Source organism: Zonotrichia leucophrys, chromosome 9, assembly GCF_028769735.1.
Source record: "Zonotrichia leucophrys gambelii isolate GWCS_2022_RI chromosome 9, RI_Zleu_2.0, whole genome shotgun sequence".
Lineage (NCBI taxonomy): Eukaryota > Metazoa > Chordata > Aves > Passeriformes > Passerellidae > Zonotrichia > Zonotrichia leucophrys.
Window position 1 is genome coordinate 6,862,929 of NC_088179.1, and position 13,445 is coordinate 6,876,373.

General features: G+C 44.7%; 1 protein-coding gene and 1 non-coding gene across 3 annotated transcripts in view; one reads left to right on the forward strand and one right to left on the reverse strand.

The window, feature by feature from the left end:
• The window catches only part of LIMS2 (LIM zinc finger domain containing 2), a 32,579-nt gene extending 20,808 nt beyond the window's left edge, over positions 1–11,771 (reverse strand). Inside the window, exon 1 of one of the 2 annotated variants that reach the window (XM_064720716.1) lies at positions 11,426–11,771. In XM_064720716.1, the coding sequence (XP_064576786.1) occupies positions 11,426–11,613 (188 nt within the window). In that variant the 5' untranslated portion in view covers positions 11,614–11,771. Of the gene's footprint in view, positions 1–5,888; positions 6,007–11,425 lie in introns of those variants that run through there. The other variant, XM_064720717.1, reaches the window with a different exon arrangement.
• A 1,145-nt stretch (positions 11,772–12,916) lies between these two features.
• Positions 12,917–12,988, forward strand: TRNAQ-CUG (transfer RNA glutamine (anticodon CUG)). Its single transcript has one exon. It is a non-coding gene; the product is annotated as a tRNA-Gln (tRNA).
• The last annotated feature ends 457 nt before the right edge of the window (positions 12,989–13,445 follow it).

A 13,445-nucleotide genomic window follows, 5' to 3' on the forward strand; every position in this document is an offset into this window, starting at 1 on the left:
AAGCCTGCAACCTGCATGAAATGCACTGCAGCTGTGACACTGCACACCAGCCACCCCAGGAGGGATTCCCACACAAGTCCCACCACTGTCTTGGTAACAAAGATAATGGTGACACAGGGAGTCCCCTGTGTTGATGCTGCTCCTGACAAGACTTCCTCAAAAGCATAAGAAGGATGATCATGATACAGTCTGAGCTGTCCACCCAAATGAGCTAATAAGTGTGACTCATTATGTGGATGAGAGAAACGATTAGTCCAGGAAAATATAAATGAAAGAACCAGTACAAAAAAATAACAACTCAATTCTCTGCCTCAGCTGAAACTTTTGGGAAAAGCCAGACTACAGGAGTCAAGAGAACCACATCAGCTCCTGACCAATGTATCTCCTGTAATGCAAATCAGCAGCTGTAGCTTTCTGACAATCCACGCCAATTTTGCATCCTTGCTCTTTTTCTATTTTTAACTCTGCATCCCTTTTCACTTAAGACATTTTATTGTCTTGCACTCAAGCTACAATTTGCCACTTCATCATTGCCCTAAAGATATGACTTTGCATTTATTCAAAGGCTTTACTTCAACATTTGCCAATTTTTTAATTTCCCCTGAGTACACACCCCTGCCCTGCATGCCCTCTTGTTTATACAAAACCAAGCATTTTTTCAACTAGCTCAAGGTTAAAATTAATCAAAGCTGGAAGGAAGAGGGAGCACCTTGCTAATTCCCAGCATTTTTATGGTTCAGCTTACTACACTGCTGCAAAAGCACTTCTGCTGGCAGCACAGGGAAAGGAAGAGTAACACCACAACCATCCTTTTGAAAAGTTTGACTTGCTGTGCCACTCATCAGATATCTACACCCAAATCTTTCCCACAAAGGACAGTCCCCAATATAAAGTGCTTCTTCTATTCTGTTTGCTCATTGATTTTTTGCTATTCAGTAAAATAAAGAATCTTCCTCTGTTTTAACAATAAGCTGGTGACACAAAGGCAGGAAAGGCTGTTAAAGCACGATGAGATCAGCATCCTGAAGTTATCCTGTCCTGCACAAACTCAAAAAATACCAGCATTGAAACAATGCTTTTCCCAATCTTTCATCAGTATGTGCTGTATCTTTAACAGATTATCTTTGACAAAGTACCTGATTTACAGAAATTATGTTTTTACCATTATAACTAGGTTTCTCATGCTTTGACTTCTCAGAAGTATTTACTCTAAAGTACCAGCATAGGTCTTGAATGGAAAAAAAAAACAAAAAAAAGAAACAAAAAAGAGAAACAAAAGTTCCTTCTTTACAGAAATATTTGAAAGCATTTCACCACCTCCTATCACTGAAGTCAATACTACCTCTGTTTGAAAACATTTGTTCACAAGGATCTACCACTGGTGACAGATTAAGGAAAAAGAAGCAAATATAATAATTCCACTGCTAAGAGATCAGAAGAGGAGCTCCAGCCTTCACCATCACACTTGCAGATTTCATTATTTTAACCGTGGCTACAAGACAAAATGAACCAGACATTGGACAATCAGGAGAACAGATGAACAGCCTCAGATTTTGCCTCAGAAGGAAAGGAACTGCAGGAGTGAGGAGTGCTTCTGTCAGAAAAGACCAGTAAAAAGAAGTTTTCTTTAATTGGTTTCAAAAGTTTTTTGGCTTTAGTGTCACATAGAGAGTTCTTCTTCATCACAATGCTGAATGAAGAATTGTTTAATACTGACCCAAAACCTTGCAGATACTACAAAAAAACAGCAAGACAATACTTGGAGATACAAGAACCCAGGGCATTATCCAAACCTCGGCAGAGAGCAAAACCTATGCTGTGGAACCCTAAAAATGTGGTTTCTGCTCATTCTGGTCTACCACTAAGAGCAACTGTATACAGAAAATATCACAACATGATAACATTTCTAGTATGCACGCACAGACAGATTTGATAAACTGGAAGAGCTATCACCACCAGCAGCCAAGACAAAAATGAGAGCGCTCCAGGAGAGGGGCTGGTTCCCACCCCCACAGCACAGCTGAGAATTACTGACTTAAAGCCTCAATGTTGCCAAAGATACAAATTCAATCTGCTGTGACAATACCAGACTTTTTGATTAATTTCACAGATAATGACTAATGCAAAGAACAAAAGAAAGAGGAAGGGTGTCAGTTCATGAACTAGGGCTGAAAAACAGCCCCCAGCTATCCTTATCATTCCAAAAATCTTTCTGCAGTTGACTTATCTGGACAACTTTCCCAAACTGAATTCACTTCTTTAGTATGGTTATTATTAAACTTGTCATAAAAAGTTGGAAAAAATATTTTCCATTTGTTTAATGCATGATTTGTTTTGCATTTGGTAAACTATGTGCATAGCTTAACATTTTCAGCATTTCTCCTTATGCTTGCATTGAATTTTCAGTTCATGCTAAGTACTTTTTCACTGACTAAATAAGAAATTAATAATGCTTCTCTCAGTATATCTTCCTTGATCATGCAACCCCCAAACTCTGTGAAATAAACATTTTTTCTTTCTTACTTAGAACACAGGGATAACCAAAATTAAGAAAAACATACAAATGCAACTTATGGTCACAATATGGGAAAAAACCAATCTCTCCTTGAGCCTACCAGCAACAGCAATTTGCAATTGAGTAGAAACTGGAGGGGTTAAAAAATAAAATTACACATATTGCAGCTGAGGCCAGAGTCTGTATGGCTGACCTGCAGGAAGCTGCCATCAGGCAGACTTTTGAGACTAGCACCAGAAAAATCTCTTGGTATTCACACAGAAAAATGTCCTATGCCATGGATACTTGGGAGTCCCTCTCAACACCAGGACATACTTATTACCAGTAAATGATGACCAATTACTTGTAAAGACACACAGTTAGCAGTGTTCACTCAGCCCAGGTAAATATCAACATAAAGAAACATACAGGTTTTAAATCAAATATTCCTCTTGCACAGGAAAACCACCCTTTTATTATCAAGCATGTACCACTTCATCCAGAATGTCTATTTGAGAAACAACTCCTTACACACATTAAATCTTTCTCTACTTCGCTTCCACTAGCTCAAAGGAGCTTAAATATGATGTTTGTTTACCAGCACTGACAACACAAATCATTCCCCACATGTATTCACCAATTATCTCCAACTAGCAGCAGCACTACTCCTGGATTACTCTCCTTTGCCTGAATAAAGGACATAAACTATCAAGGCCTATCAGGAAGGAGAAGCAAAAATTATCACTAGCTCAAAACCCATGGATAAAATAATCCAGGAGAGAAACATCTCAAAGGGATTGAAATTGTCAGCACTGTGACCTGCTCAATAAAACCAAAATATATTGGCTCTACGCTTACTGTGCTTCAAGAATTACGATGTGAAAAATATACTCAGTTTACTTGTACATCTGCTTTTTCAGAGCTTTTCCTTCCTCTCACAGGCCTCTTCCATGCTTCTCACTGACCAGCATTGTCTCTACTCAATGGCATCACCATCTCCTTCACCTCCTTGTTAGCCCTACTCCTCATTAAATTCTCATACATTCACATCCACAGCTTCTTGTAGGAAAAATAAAAAAATTACCAATTAACTAAGAGCTACTAGCTGAAAAGAAAAGATCAGGAAAAGGAGAATTTTAGTGAGGGATGCACAACTTATATTGAGAAGCCAAACTAATTCCTTGTGTCCAGGTAAGCATCAGGCCAACTTCCTGCTAAGAAAAGTCTAAAATTCAGAACTGACTGCTAGAAAAAGAAAATTATCTCTCCTGGATACTCACTGTTCTCTCCAGTGATTCAGACTTCAGATCCCACATTGCTGCTGCAGCTCACAGTTCTCCCAAAATGCAAGTAACTAATTTTGATTTAACTCCTGCTAAGTTACTGCCACAGCATATATTGCAGTTGAGACAGCCATGACACACAGAGCATCACCACCCAATTTCAGAAAGCTCCAACCCATACACAGTAACACCTTACCTCTTCAGAAGGCTGCAAGCATTGGGCCTCCTTGTTCTGTGGCCCAGCCTTTTATCCCCTCCTGTTGCTGCCCTGTCCCTGTGTGCCCTCTGTTCCCTTTGGTGGTTGGTCAGTGCCCCTGGCACTCTTGGCTCATTGCTGTCAGTGCTGCTCACAGCTGTGCCCACTGGGGATGAGGCTGCGCCATTACCACAAACTGTGTACCTACAATTTACCTCCTGTACAAAATTAACTAATGAAAATTCAGGAGTAAAATTTTAATGTGAAGCCTGGAAAAAGTAATGATCATGTCAAGCAATGGAATAGTCCGGACAGATTTAAGAGGCTCTGGTTTACACATTCTCATGAAGCAGCTACAGTTGAAAGCTTTGGTTTCTGAAGCTGGATTGGAGTTATTTACAAAACCTAAAATCAATGAGCTTGCTATTAACAGTACAGGTAAGGAATTGTCAACTGAACCCTAAAACCCAAAGAATAATAGAATTTTATCAAGATTTTGAAAAATTACTGCATTTCACCCTTATTCTACTCCCACAGTGCCCAAATGCTTCACCATTAACACCACTAACACTGTCACAGTTTGACACTGGACAAACACCAGGCACCCAAACAGTCACTCACTCACCCTCCCCTGCTGGGCAGAAGAGAGGAAAAAAATTAAACAAAGAGTTCATGAGTTGAGATAAGGACTGGGAGAAAACATTCCAAGGGCAAAACAGTCTCAACTTAGAGGCACAAAGTGTATTTCTTATTAAAAAAGTGACAGGAGGATAATGAGAAGTAAAATAAGCCCTTAAAACACCTTTTTTCTCCCAACACCTCCCTCCTTCCCACAGAGAGTGCAGGGACACAGGGTATGGGGGTTTTGGTCAGTTCATCACCCGTGGTTTCTCTCACTGCTCAGGGAGAGGAGCCACTCCCCTGTGAGACCGTGGGCTTCTTTCCCTCAGGAGACAGCTCTCCAACATGGTTCCAATCTCTCATGCAGCAGTCCTCCCAAAACTGCTGTGGCATTGGTCACTCTTCCATGGGGTGCAGTCCTCCTCCAGCCTGGAAGCAGGGCCCGCTCTCTCCACTGGCTCTCCCACTGGATCACAGCCTCCTCCAGGCATCCACCTGCTCTGGTGTGGGCACCTCTCCTACGGGCTGTGGGTGGATCTCTGCATCCCCCATGGATCCCCATGGGCTGTGGGTGGATCTCTGCATCCCCCATGGATCCCCATGGGTTATGGGTGGATCTCTGCATCCCCCATGGATCCCTATGGGCTGCAGGGGCACAGCTGCTTCACCAAGGTCCTCACCACAGCCTGCAGAGGAATCTCAGCTCCAGCACCTGGAGCCCCTTCTCTCTCTCCTTCTCCACTGACCTTGGTGTCCATGTTGTTTTCCTCATGCGCTCTCACTTCCTTCTCTTCTCTGACTAGTAAAAAATTGTGCCCCACTTTCTTTTGATTTTCTTCTTCAATGTTAGCACAGAGGCATTACCAATAGCTCTAAGTGGCCCAGCCTTGGCCATGTCCATCTTCAGAACCACCAGGGACTGGCTCTGCCAGACGTGGCGGAAGCTTCTACCAGCCTCTCACAGAAGCCACCTCTGCGGCCCCCTGCTACAAAAAAACCAGGCCATGCAAAACCAACACAAGCACTAATGCTGGTTCTGAACAGTCTAGCAGAGAAATTGGAAAGGTTCTCCATTGTTGCCTTCCTGTTATTGTTAAAAACTGAAAGCTTTCTCATCAGGAAAGTCCTTTCCTTCTTAATCTACTTGGAAATGAAAACAAAGCCACCTCCTCCCCTCTGGCTCTGTGCCAACAATTCTCACTTTAAATAAAGCAGCCCCACCACCAGAACCGAAAACCTATCAAATCCTGGAAAATGCTTTCAGAACGCCATTCCCTTCACCTTGGAGACCTACCCAGGAGTGCCAGGTGCCGTGTGTGTCCTGCTGCTCAGCAGGGACCCCGTGCCACTGAGGCGATCCTGCCGGCGCTGGTAGAGCTTGGAGGCTGCCAGCCCGCGGAGCCTGAGGCCGGCCATGCACCCCGGCCCCTCGCAGGGAGTGCAGGGACACGGCGGGAGCAACGCCGGCAGCGCGACACTCAGTGAGTCACCTTCCTGCGGGCTGCTGGTTTACTTTGCAGAAGAGCTGAAGCAGGATGCACGGACACCCCAGCAAGCACTGCCTCTCTGCCATTCTGCCATATCCTTAAAGACCTGACAGCCTCCTTCCTGCATTCCACTAGGAATTATTTACTTAATGCAGCACACTAGGGGCTACCTCATTCTTTCCTCGCCTTGCAGAATGCATCTGTATAAATGTAACAACTGAGGTAAAAAAAATAAATCCTGAGTCTTCACATAGTTAAGACACTTGAATCAAGAAACCTTTCTGATCGAAACACAGCAAAATGGAGAAAGGCAAAGCAGATTACTAGAGCTTTGACAGCAAAGACTACAGTTTACTGAAGATCAGTATCTGACCCTAGCATCTCCAAGTGCTTCCCTGCAGGCTGCTGTACTACACCATGTCCTAAGATACTGTAAACAACAGAGCTGTTCCTTCCACTTGGACAAAGCATATTCCAAGAAACAAGGTTGCAAACACTTCTGCTCTCCGGCCTCATTGCAGCCGCTCACAGCAGAGGGTCAGGAAGCAGGGAGGAAGAACATACTTGGCATTCCAAGCTCCAGAGCTCTCTGGCCTTCAAGCATTACCATGAAAAATATCCTAAGAGTGATTATTAACAAATTATTTTTTAGTAAACTGTAAGAAAACAAAAGGGGAGGGGAGAGGATTTTTGTAGCATGAGCATGAAACACAGCTTGGCAAGCTACAGATGAAAAAAAATGAGAGGACTGATGACTTCATGAGTTCTAAATTAATATTAACAACCAGGAATCCCTTCAGACACTTAAAGAAAAACAGAAGGGTTTATTGGGGCCCAGTACAACAGGCATGAATAACGAACAAAACACATCTAAATTCACAAATCAGCAGCCTTAAAATCTACAATGCACTCCCCATTTCCTTGAGAGTTTCAGCTCCTGACCTGACAGCAATCTGCCACTACCATTTCTTTCAGACTGTAAGTGTAGTTTAACCATTTCTATTTTAGAATACAAATGGAATAAAGAAAAATGTCCTGCATACTGGGTGTCTCTGCTGACCTTTGAAATTTTAGAGCAATAAACAATTTTAAAAATGTAAGATTAAATCACCTTTTTATTTCTAGCAAAAAATTAAATCCCCACAACAATAATCTCCCTCATCCTTAAGCAATCTGACAAAAACCCTCCTTCTCTCTCAAACACTTAAGACTTTATGTGACTCATATGACATTATTCCATTGGTTTTCAAATAATCACTCTTCCATGGAAACTATGACTGTCTTCTTCAAAAGGGAAGATGAGGGAATTAAAGGAAAAAACCCCAAAATCTCAACAGCAAACATCCTGTCTTCCCATCCCTCAACACAAGCTCCTCACTCAATCCTCTCTTGCCGCCTTACACACAGAGTGACAATGCACAGGTTTGTTTTTTCTTTCCCTCTTGACAGATTGCTTTAAAGAGACAGGGTTGATGCCAAACTCTTATAGGTGGTTACTTTCTGGGCCACAGCAGAGAAGAAAGCAGCCAGACTTCTTTCAGGCATTTTCAGGTTCTTCCTCAGAGAAGGAGCTCTATGGCCCCAGAACAGACTGAGGACCTTCCTATCTAGAGAGCAACAGAGAGCAAGTTTAGATAGAAAGATTAAGATTAAAACCACAATTTCAACCCAGAAGAGCAGAAATGGCTGCTCCTAACTCAGAGAGATAAAACAACTCTTATTTAATGCAGGTACTGTCTACTCAGTGCCAAGAATCTTTTGTAATATTGTCCTTTAGACTCCCTCCTATCTCAACCCATTTTATTAGCAACTGCTTCATGTAAAGCAGCAGCTCTCTACTGAATTAAAGAAGTATTTAACTAGCTAGCCTAATGGAAAATAATATACTGTTATTTCTTACCTTCACTGGATTAGAACAATCAATAAGCATATCTGTAAATGCAGCTGCTCTTCTTTTGTTGACTACAGGAAGTACATAGGCGTATCCAGATCCCAATTTGACTAAGTATAGTGATAACAAAAATTTCTTATGAAGATAATTATGCTCTGAAACATGCACTTGGGAAATATTTCTTCTTGGGCTTTACATTAGGTTACTTTCTAAAGGCAACACAAAACAGCCCAGGCATATTTCACCTGTGAGTTTTCTAATCAACATCACAGCAGCAAAGTCTTAAAGGAAACTCTCTTCCATTCTTGTTTAGTTTCTACTTTGGGCATTTGACAACATTTTGCTCACTGGTGATTCACAGATCCTCTATCTTAGGAATAAGCTCATCACAAAGATAAAGGAAAATAAAACAACAAAATCCAGCTAACCAAACAAAATTAATCAACTCCACCCCAAACTCCAACAATCCTCAAAAAGGCAAAAGTCAAAATGAACAGATGGACTAAATATATCAAATACAATTCTAGAAGCAGTCTTCCCTTATTTATTGGTCAGGAAATAACATAGTTAACTTCTAACCACTCCAAAAATCACAACTACTGTATTTATCAGCACTGGAAATCACAGAAAGACTGCTTTGAAACATACTGTTGTTACATTTAATACACTATCTCTTACACAGAATTAGTTTTCAAATGTAGGTAAAACAACATGTAACCTCATAAAAGTAAAGAGTGTGGCCAGCAGGTCAGGGAGGTGGCTCTCCTCTATTTCCCCAATAGCCCAGCCCAGAGCTGGCAGTCACAAATACTATTTCTAAAATCCAATTACCTAGTTATCAGTTTTCTCCAGCAAAGCACAATCCTCACACTGTAAAAATGTAACTAGTGATATGTTTAAGATTTGCTTTTCATTTGCTAGATAGCCACCTAATTTTAGTAATTTTTTTTTACTATGAGTACACAAAAAGAAAGATGTGCATTTCTTTTTCCTGGACTTATACTTTTCCCCAATGCTAAAAATCAATAAACCAAATCACTGCAGTTTTTTAAATTCAGGAGATGCTCTCTGCAGCTAAATGAAATAGAACACAATGAAAATTGAGTTATTTTTAATGTATTTTAATATTAATAATGTATCTGTAATCAGATTATCTAGAAGAGAGTCCTTTCATATTTCTACTTTATAAGAAAGGTGAAGTGAAAAAGAATACTGTTTCAGCACCCCACGTTTTCCAGTCTTTTTGACTTTAGAACACTCTAAAACAACACAATCATTCCCTGTGCCAACAGTTTCAAGGCCAAAGGGACATTTAGGACCGTCCCTGGCTCAGGAAGGCTCCCACTGATGGATATTGTGGGGATGCTCCAGCTGTGAAGCAGTTCATCTCCTCCCAGAACCCTGAAAATCCCATGTCCCGAATGCTGGAGAACATCTGACTGCACAGTGTCAGCAGACTTGAAGAACTACCAGACAACAAACAGGGAACAACATCTGGGTACCACTGAGCAGAGTGACCCCTAGCTGGATCCAAGGAAGAACATTCATTCTCAATGCTGAATTCTTTGCAATGCCACAGGATTCTGTCCCAGCCTGAAAAACAACTTTGAACACGGTGCTTGTCAATGGCATTGGCCAGGCAAGGTGCTGAGCAGTGCAAGTTACACAGACACTGTAAAGCTTTGCTGGGAAACCACGACCCTAAATGGATCATACTATTAATAAGGAAACAGCCAACTGAGTTACAGCTGTGACAAACAACTTCAGTAAATTCTCCTGTCCTGGGAATGACAGCAGACAGAACTTTAGAAATAAATGTTCACAGCTGACAAACTTCCCAGCACAAACAGTTCTGAAACATTAAATAACACCTGCCTTCACTTCTCACAAGCTAAAGCCAAGGCCTGGTCATTTTAACAGCCCTGTGAAGTAAACCCAAGGAAAAGGGAACAGAAGTCCTGCATCACTTTCAACTGCACACACTGCAGCATCTCAGCTACCCTGGAGTTGTCCACCCAGGCCAAGGCTTCGTGTCAGAGCTTCCAAAGAGCAGTGTTACACTTTAACAGGCAAGTGTCAGGGGAAGCATGGAGAGAAGGCAATGACTGTCCACCAGCACTTCCCACTGTCCTCATGAGTGCCTTCACTCCAGACAGGCCTGTCATTCTAAACAGTACCACGCCACAGTTCTGAAAAAATACAACCAGCTGGCTTCATACAGCCACAGCTCTTTCACAGTCCTCTCCATCCTCTCTCCATTTAAGAGCTGGATGGGTACCCATGACCTGCGAGCATTTAAGGCTCCTGAGTCTTCCTCTAGCTGTAAGAAAATGAATGTAAACTTGTAAATACACACCTGTTTCACATGTCAGAAAAATAAAAATGGACCATTAAAGACATGAGGCAAAACCCAGAGGAGTTTTGAGCATGTATAATCATCCAAGAGCATAAATTTGTTAATGACAGAGACCAAAGATAATACATTCCCAAATCACAGATGAGCATACACAGTTATTCAGCAGGTTCTCACACTCAACAACCCACTAATCAGAATTCACTTTGATCAGAAAAAGCTGCATAATACAAACATCAAGACTTGACACAAAAGGAAAGTGAATATTTATGTATAAAGTGCTCTGAATCCATCTCAGTATTCCTAATCACAAAGAACAATCCTTCAGAACTACAGTAACATAGTAGGACTCATGAAGATGAGTGTCCTAAAAAGGGCACCTTGCTAATTGTAGTATTACGTCTTCATGCTTCTCATCTCCAAAACATTTCACAAGCTGCTTATAACATCTGGGTTTTACTTTACAGATGGGACAAAAAAGTGACATTACAGCACTCGTGCAAGCCCTCACAAAATGCCAGAAAATGCCTTCCCCACTCCTCTTTTCATTTACAACTGTCAATTAAGTTGCTTCACAGAGTTCTCCGCTGTCAGCATGAGAGGAGAATCTAGCTCCAGATTTAAACAGCTCCCGGAACATGTTAACTCCAAGGCCAGCTCGAAGAAGAGAAGAGCGAATCTGTGGGCAGAGGGGCCGCGAGCAGATCAGTGAGGAGGGCCCCGATGGGCAGCGGTGCGGGCACACCAGGCACAGGCCGCCAGAGAGCCCGGCTGCTGAGCAAGCAGAGCTCACACCTACGGCTGCTCACACCCACAGCTGCTCACACCCACAGCTGCTCGCCCAGCTCTGCCCTCCGCTGTGTCCCCACGCAGGGCTCAGGCACAGCGGAGCAGCTCCGCGCTCGCACGGCGGGCCGGAGAGTGCCCCGCTCCGCCCAGGCCTCACAGCAGCAAAGCGTTCTGCCCCGACCCTTCCCGCAGGCACCCATGGCGCTACCCGGGGCCAGAAGGAGCTGTTCCCCACACGTCACGGCCGGCCCAGGGCGCTGAAGGCGGGCACGGCCCAGACCCCCGCCCGGCTCCCGTGTGCCCGGCCTCACCTGCCCGTCATGGCGGCGAACCCCGCGCTGTCGCCGAGGGGCTCCGGGGCGGGAGGGGCGGCTCGGCCGCTGCGCTGCGGCCCTGGCGGCCAGCGCTGACCCCGCCCCGGCGGCGGCCCGGGCCCCTTGGGTGTGGGCGGGCACCACAGCCCTCGGTGACTCAGGGCAGCCCCCCCGGACCTGCGCATACTTTTCCTATAAAGGCAAAGAAATATGGAATAGCGAGGCTGCGGAGCGGAAGGATGGGGGAGGCGGTGGGACAGGCACAGGCATGGCGTTTGCCTCTGCCCTGCCGCCGAAGCTGCTTCTCCCCAGCTGGCAGCAAACCCATGGCAGCGCTGTGAGTGCGGGGTGAAGGGGGCAGCGCTGCCAGGCGCGCAGTCACATACACCGCACTGACGGGACTTTGTTGCTGAGATCGGAGCAGCGGCGCTTCCAGCCTGTTCTGCGGGCTGCTCATCCCTGCACACCCCCCCGGCGACGAGAAGTGGCTTTCTGGCGTTTTACCCTTCGGGTGCGGAAGACGGGTCTGGAAGGCTTCTAGAAAGTGGTCATGGCAACCACTGCTGCTGAAGGATGAGGGACCGCACTCTCCGAAGTGGGCCCCTCCAAGTGCGATGTTTTTGATAATATGTCATCCCTTCTTACCCATGTTCAAGCATACTCTGATGTAAAGTGAACCACCAAATGTCATAGGAAGCTTCCGACGAAAAGCAATTTCAAGTTTTGTTTCAATCTTGTGAGATAGCCCAGTATGCTGTGGATCACCATTATTACATGTATTGTTGCATTTTGAGAGTAATGACTGAAACTCTGGCGTCCAAAGTAATTTTTCAGCCGTAGAGTAAACATTTAAAATAGTACATGGTTCCTCGCATCACTGTCTGAGTAACTGTTACCCAGGAATCCTAATGCAAAATACCGCACTGCCATACAGTATTAGATATTGCTCTCGTTGCTGTGCAGCATAGGCAGTGAGTGACCTTGTCCCTCACAGGAACTGGAGGTCAGTCATTGCTCTGCCCTTGGTGTGTCAGCTCTCCTTTGTCCTTGCTGCTCCAGCCCCTTTGCTGGGTTCAGCAGAGAGTTTTGCTGAGCTTCTGTAGAGATGGGGCAAAGTTTCCCTCTCCATAGTCCTTAAGGAGCTGGAGTGGCTTGGTCTGGAGAAGAGAAGGCAAGGGGGCTTGTGGTGTGTGAAGGTAACTTGGGCAGGTAAGTGTGCCTGAGTGAGAAAGGGCTTGTTGCCATTTGGGAAAGAGAAGATGTTGGGTGCTTTGAAGCGTGGCACGTGTACAAGAGGCCATGTCAGGCTTGAAGGGAGCTGTGGTGCTGTTGGCCGGAAGGTTGGTGTAATGGGAGAGTGTGTGTGGGGCGTGCAGGAAGGCTGCAGGTGGTGTGAGATGTGCAGAGCAGTGGAGAGGCAGGCAACCTTGTGTGGGGCCATAAGGCTAACCAGGCTGAGCACAGGGGCCCCAGGTGAGCTGGGCAGGAGGTCCTATGGTGTAATGGTGAGCACTCTGGACTCTGAATCCAGTGATCTGAGTTCAAATCTCAGTGGGACCTGAGCCTTTTGGTTGCCTCAGCATGCACACACTCTCAGCCTTCTCCTCTGCTGCTGCTGCACTTCTGCACTCTTCTCTCATCCAGCACACAGCACCGGAGCTGCACAACGTCCACTCCCAATGCACCAGGCACAAGACTCTGCTCTGGGACCACTGCCTCCTGTCTTGGAAGCAATCAAATCCAGAGACTGGAATACAAGCTCTGGGCAGCTGATTCCAGGTTGGACCATTTCCAGCAGGGCATTCTGTGTGCCATTACTTCTAAGGCCCACTCCTGTCAACTTCTCCTTTAATGTTCCATTCATCTGTGGCTCCTTTTACTCTTTTCCCTGCCAATTGCTTTCTATTGCTCTGCAATCCATTCAAGGAGCTCCACCAGCACTGGGCAGTGCCCCATCATTGGGCTTCCATTTGTTTCCATGGCAGAGGGAAGGATCTCCCTGGCAGAGCAGGGGGTA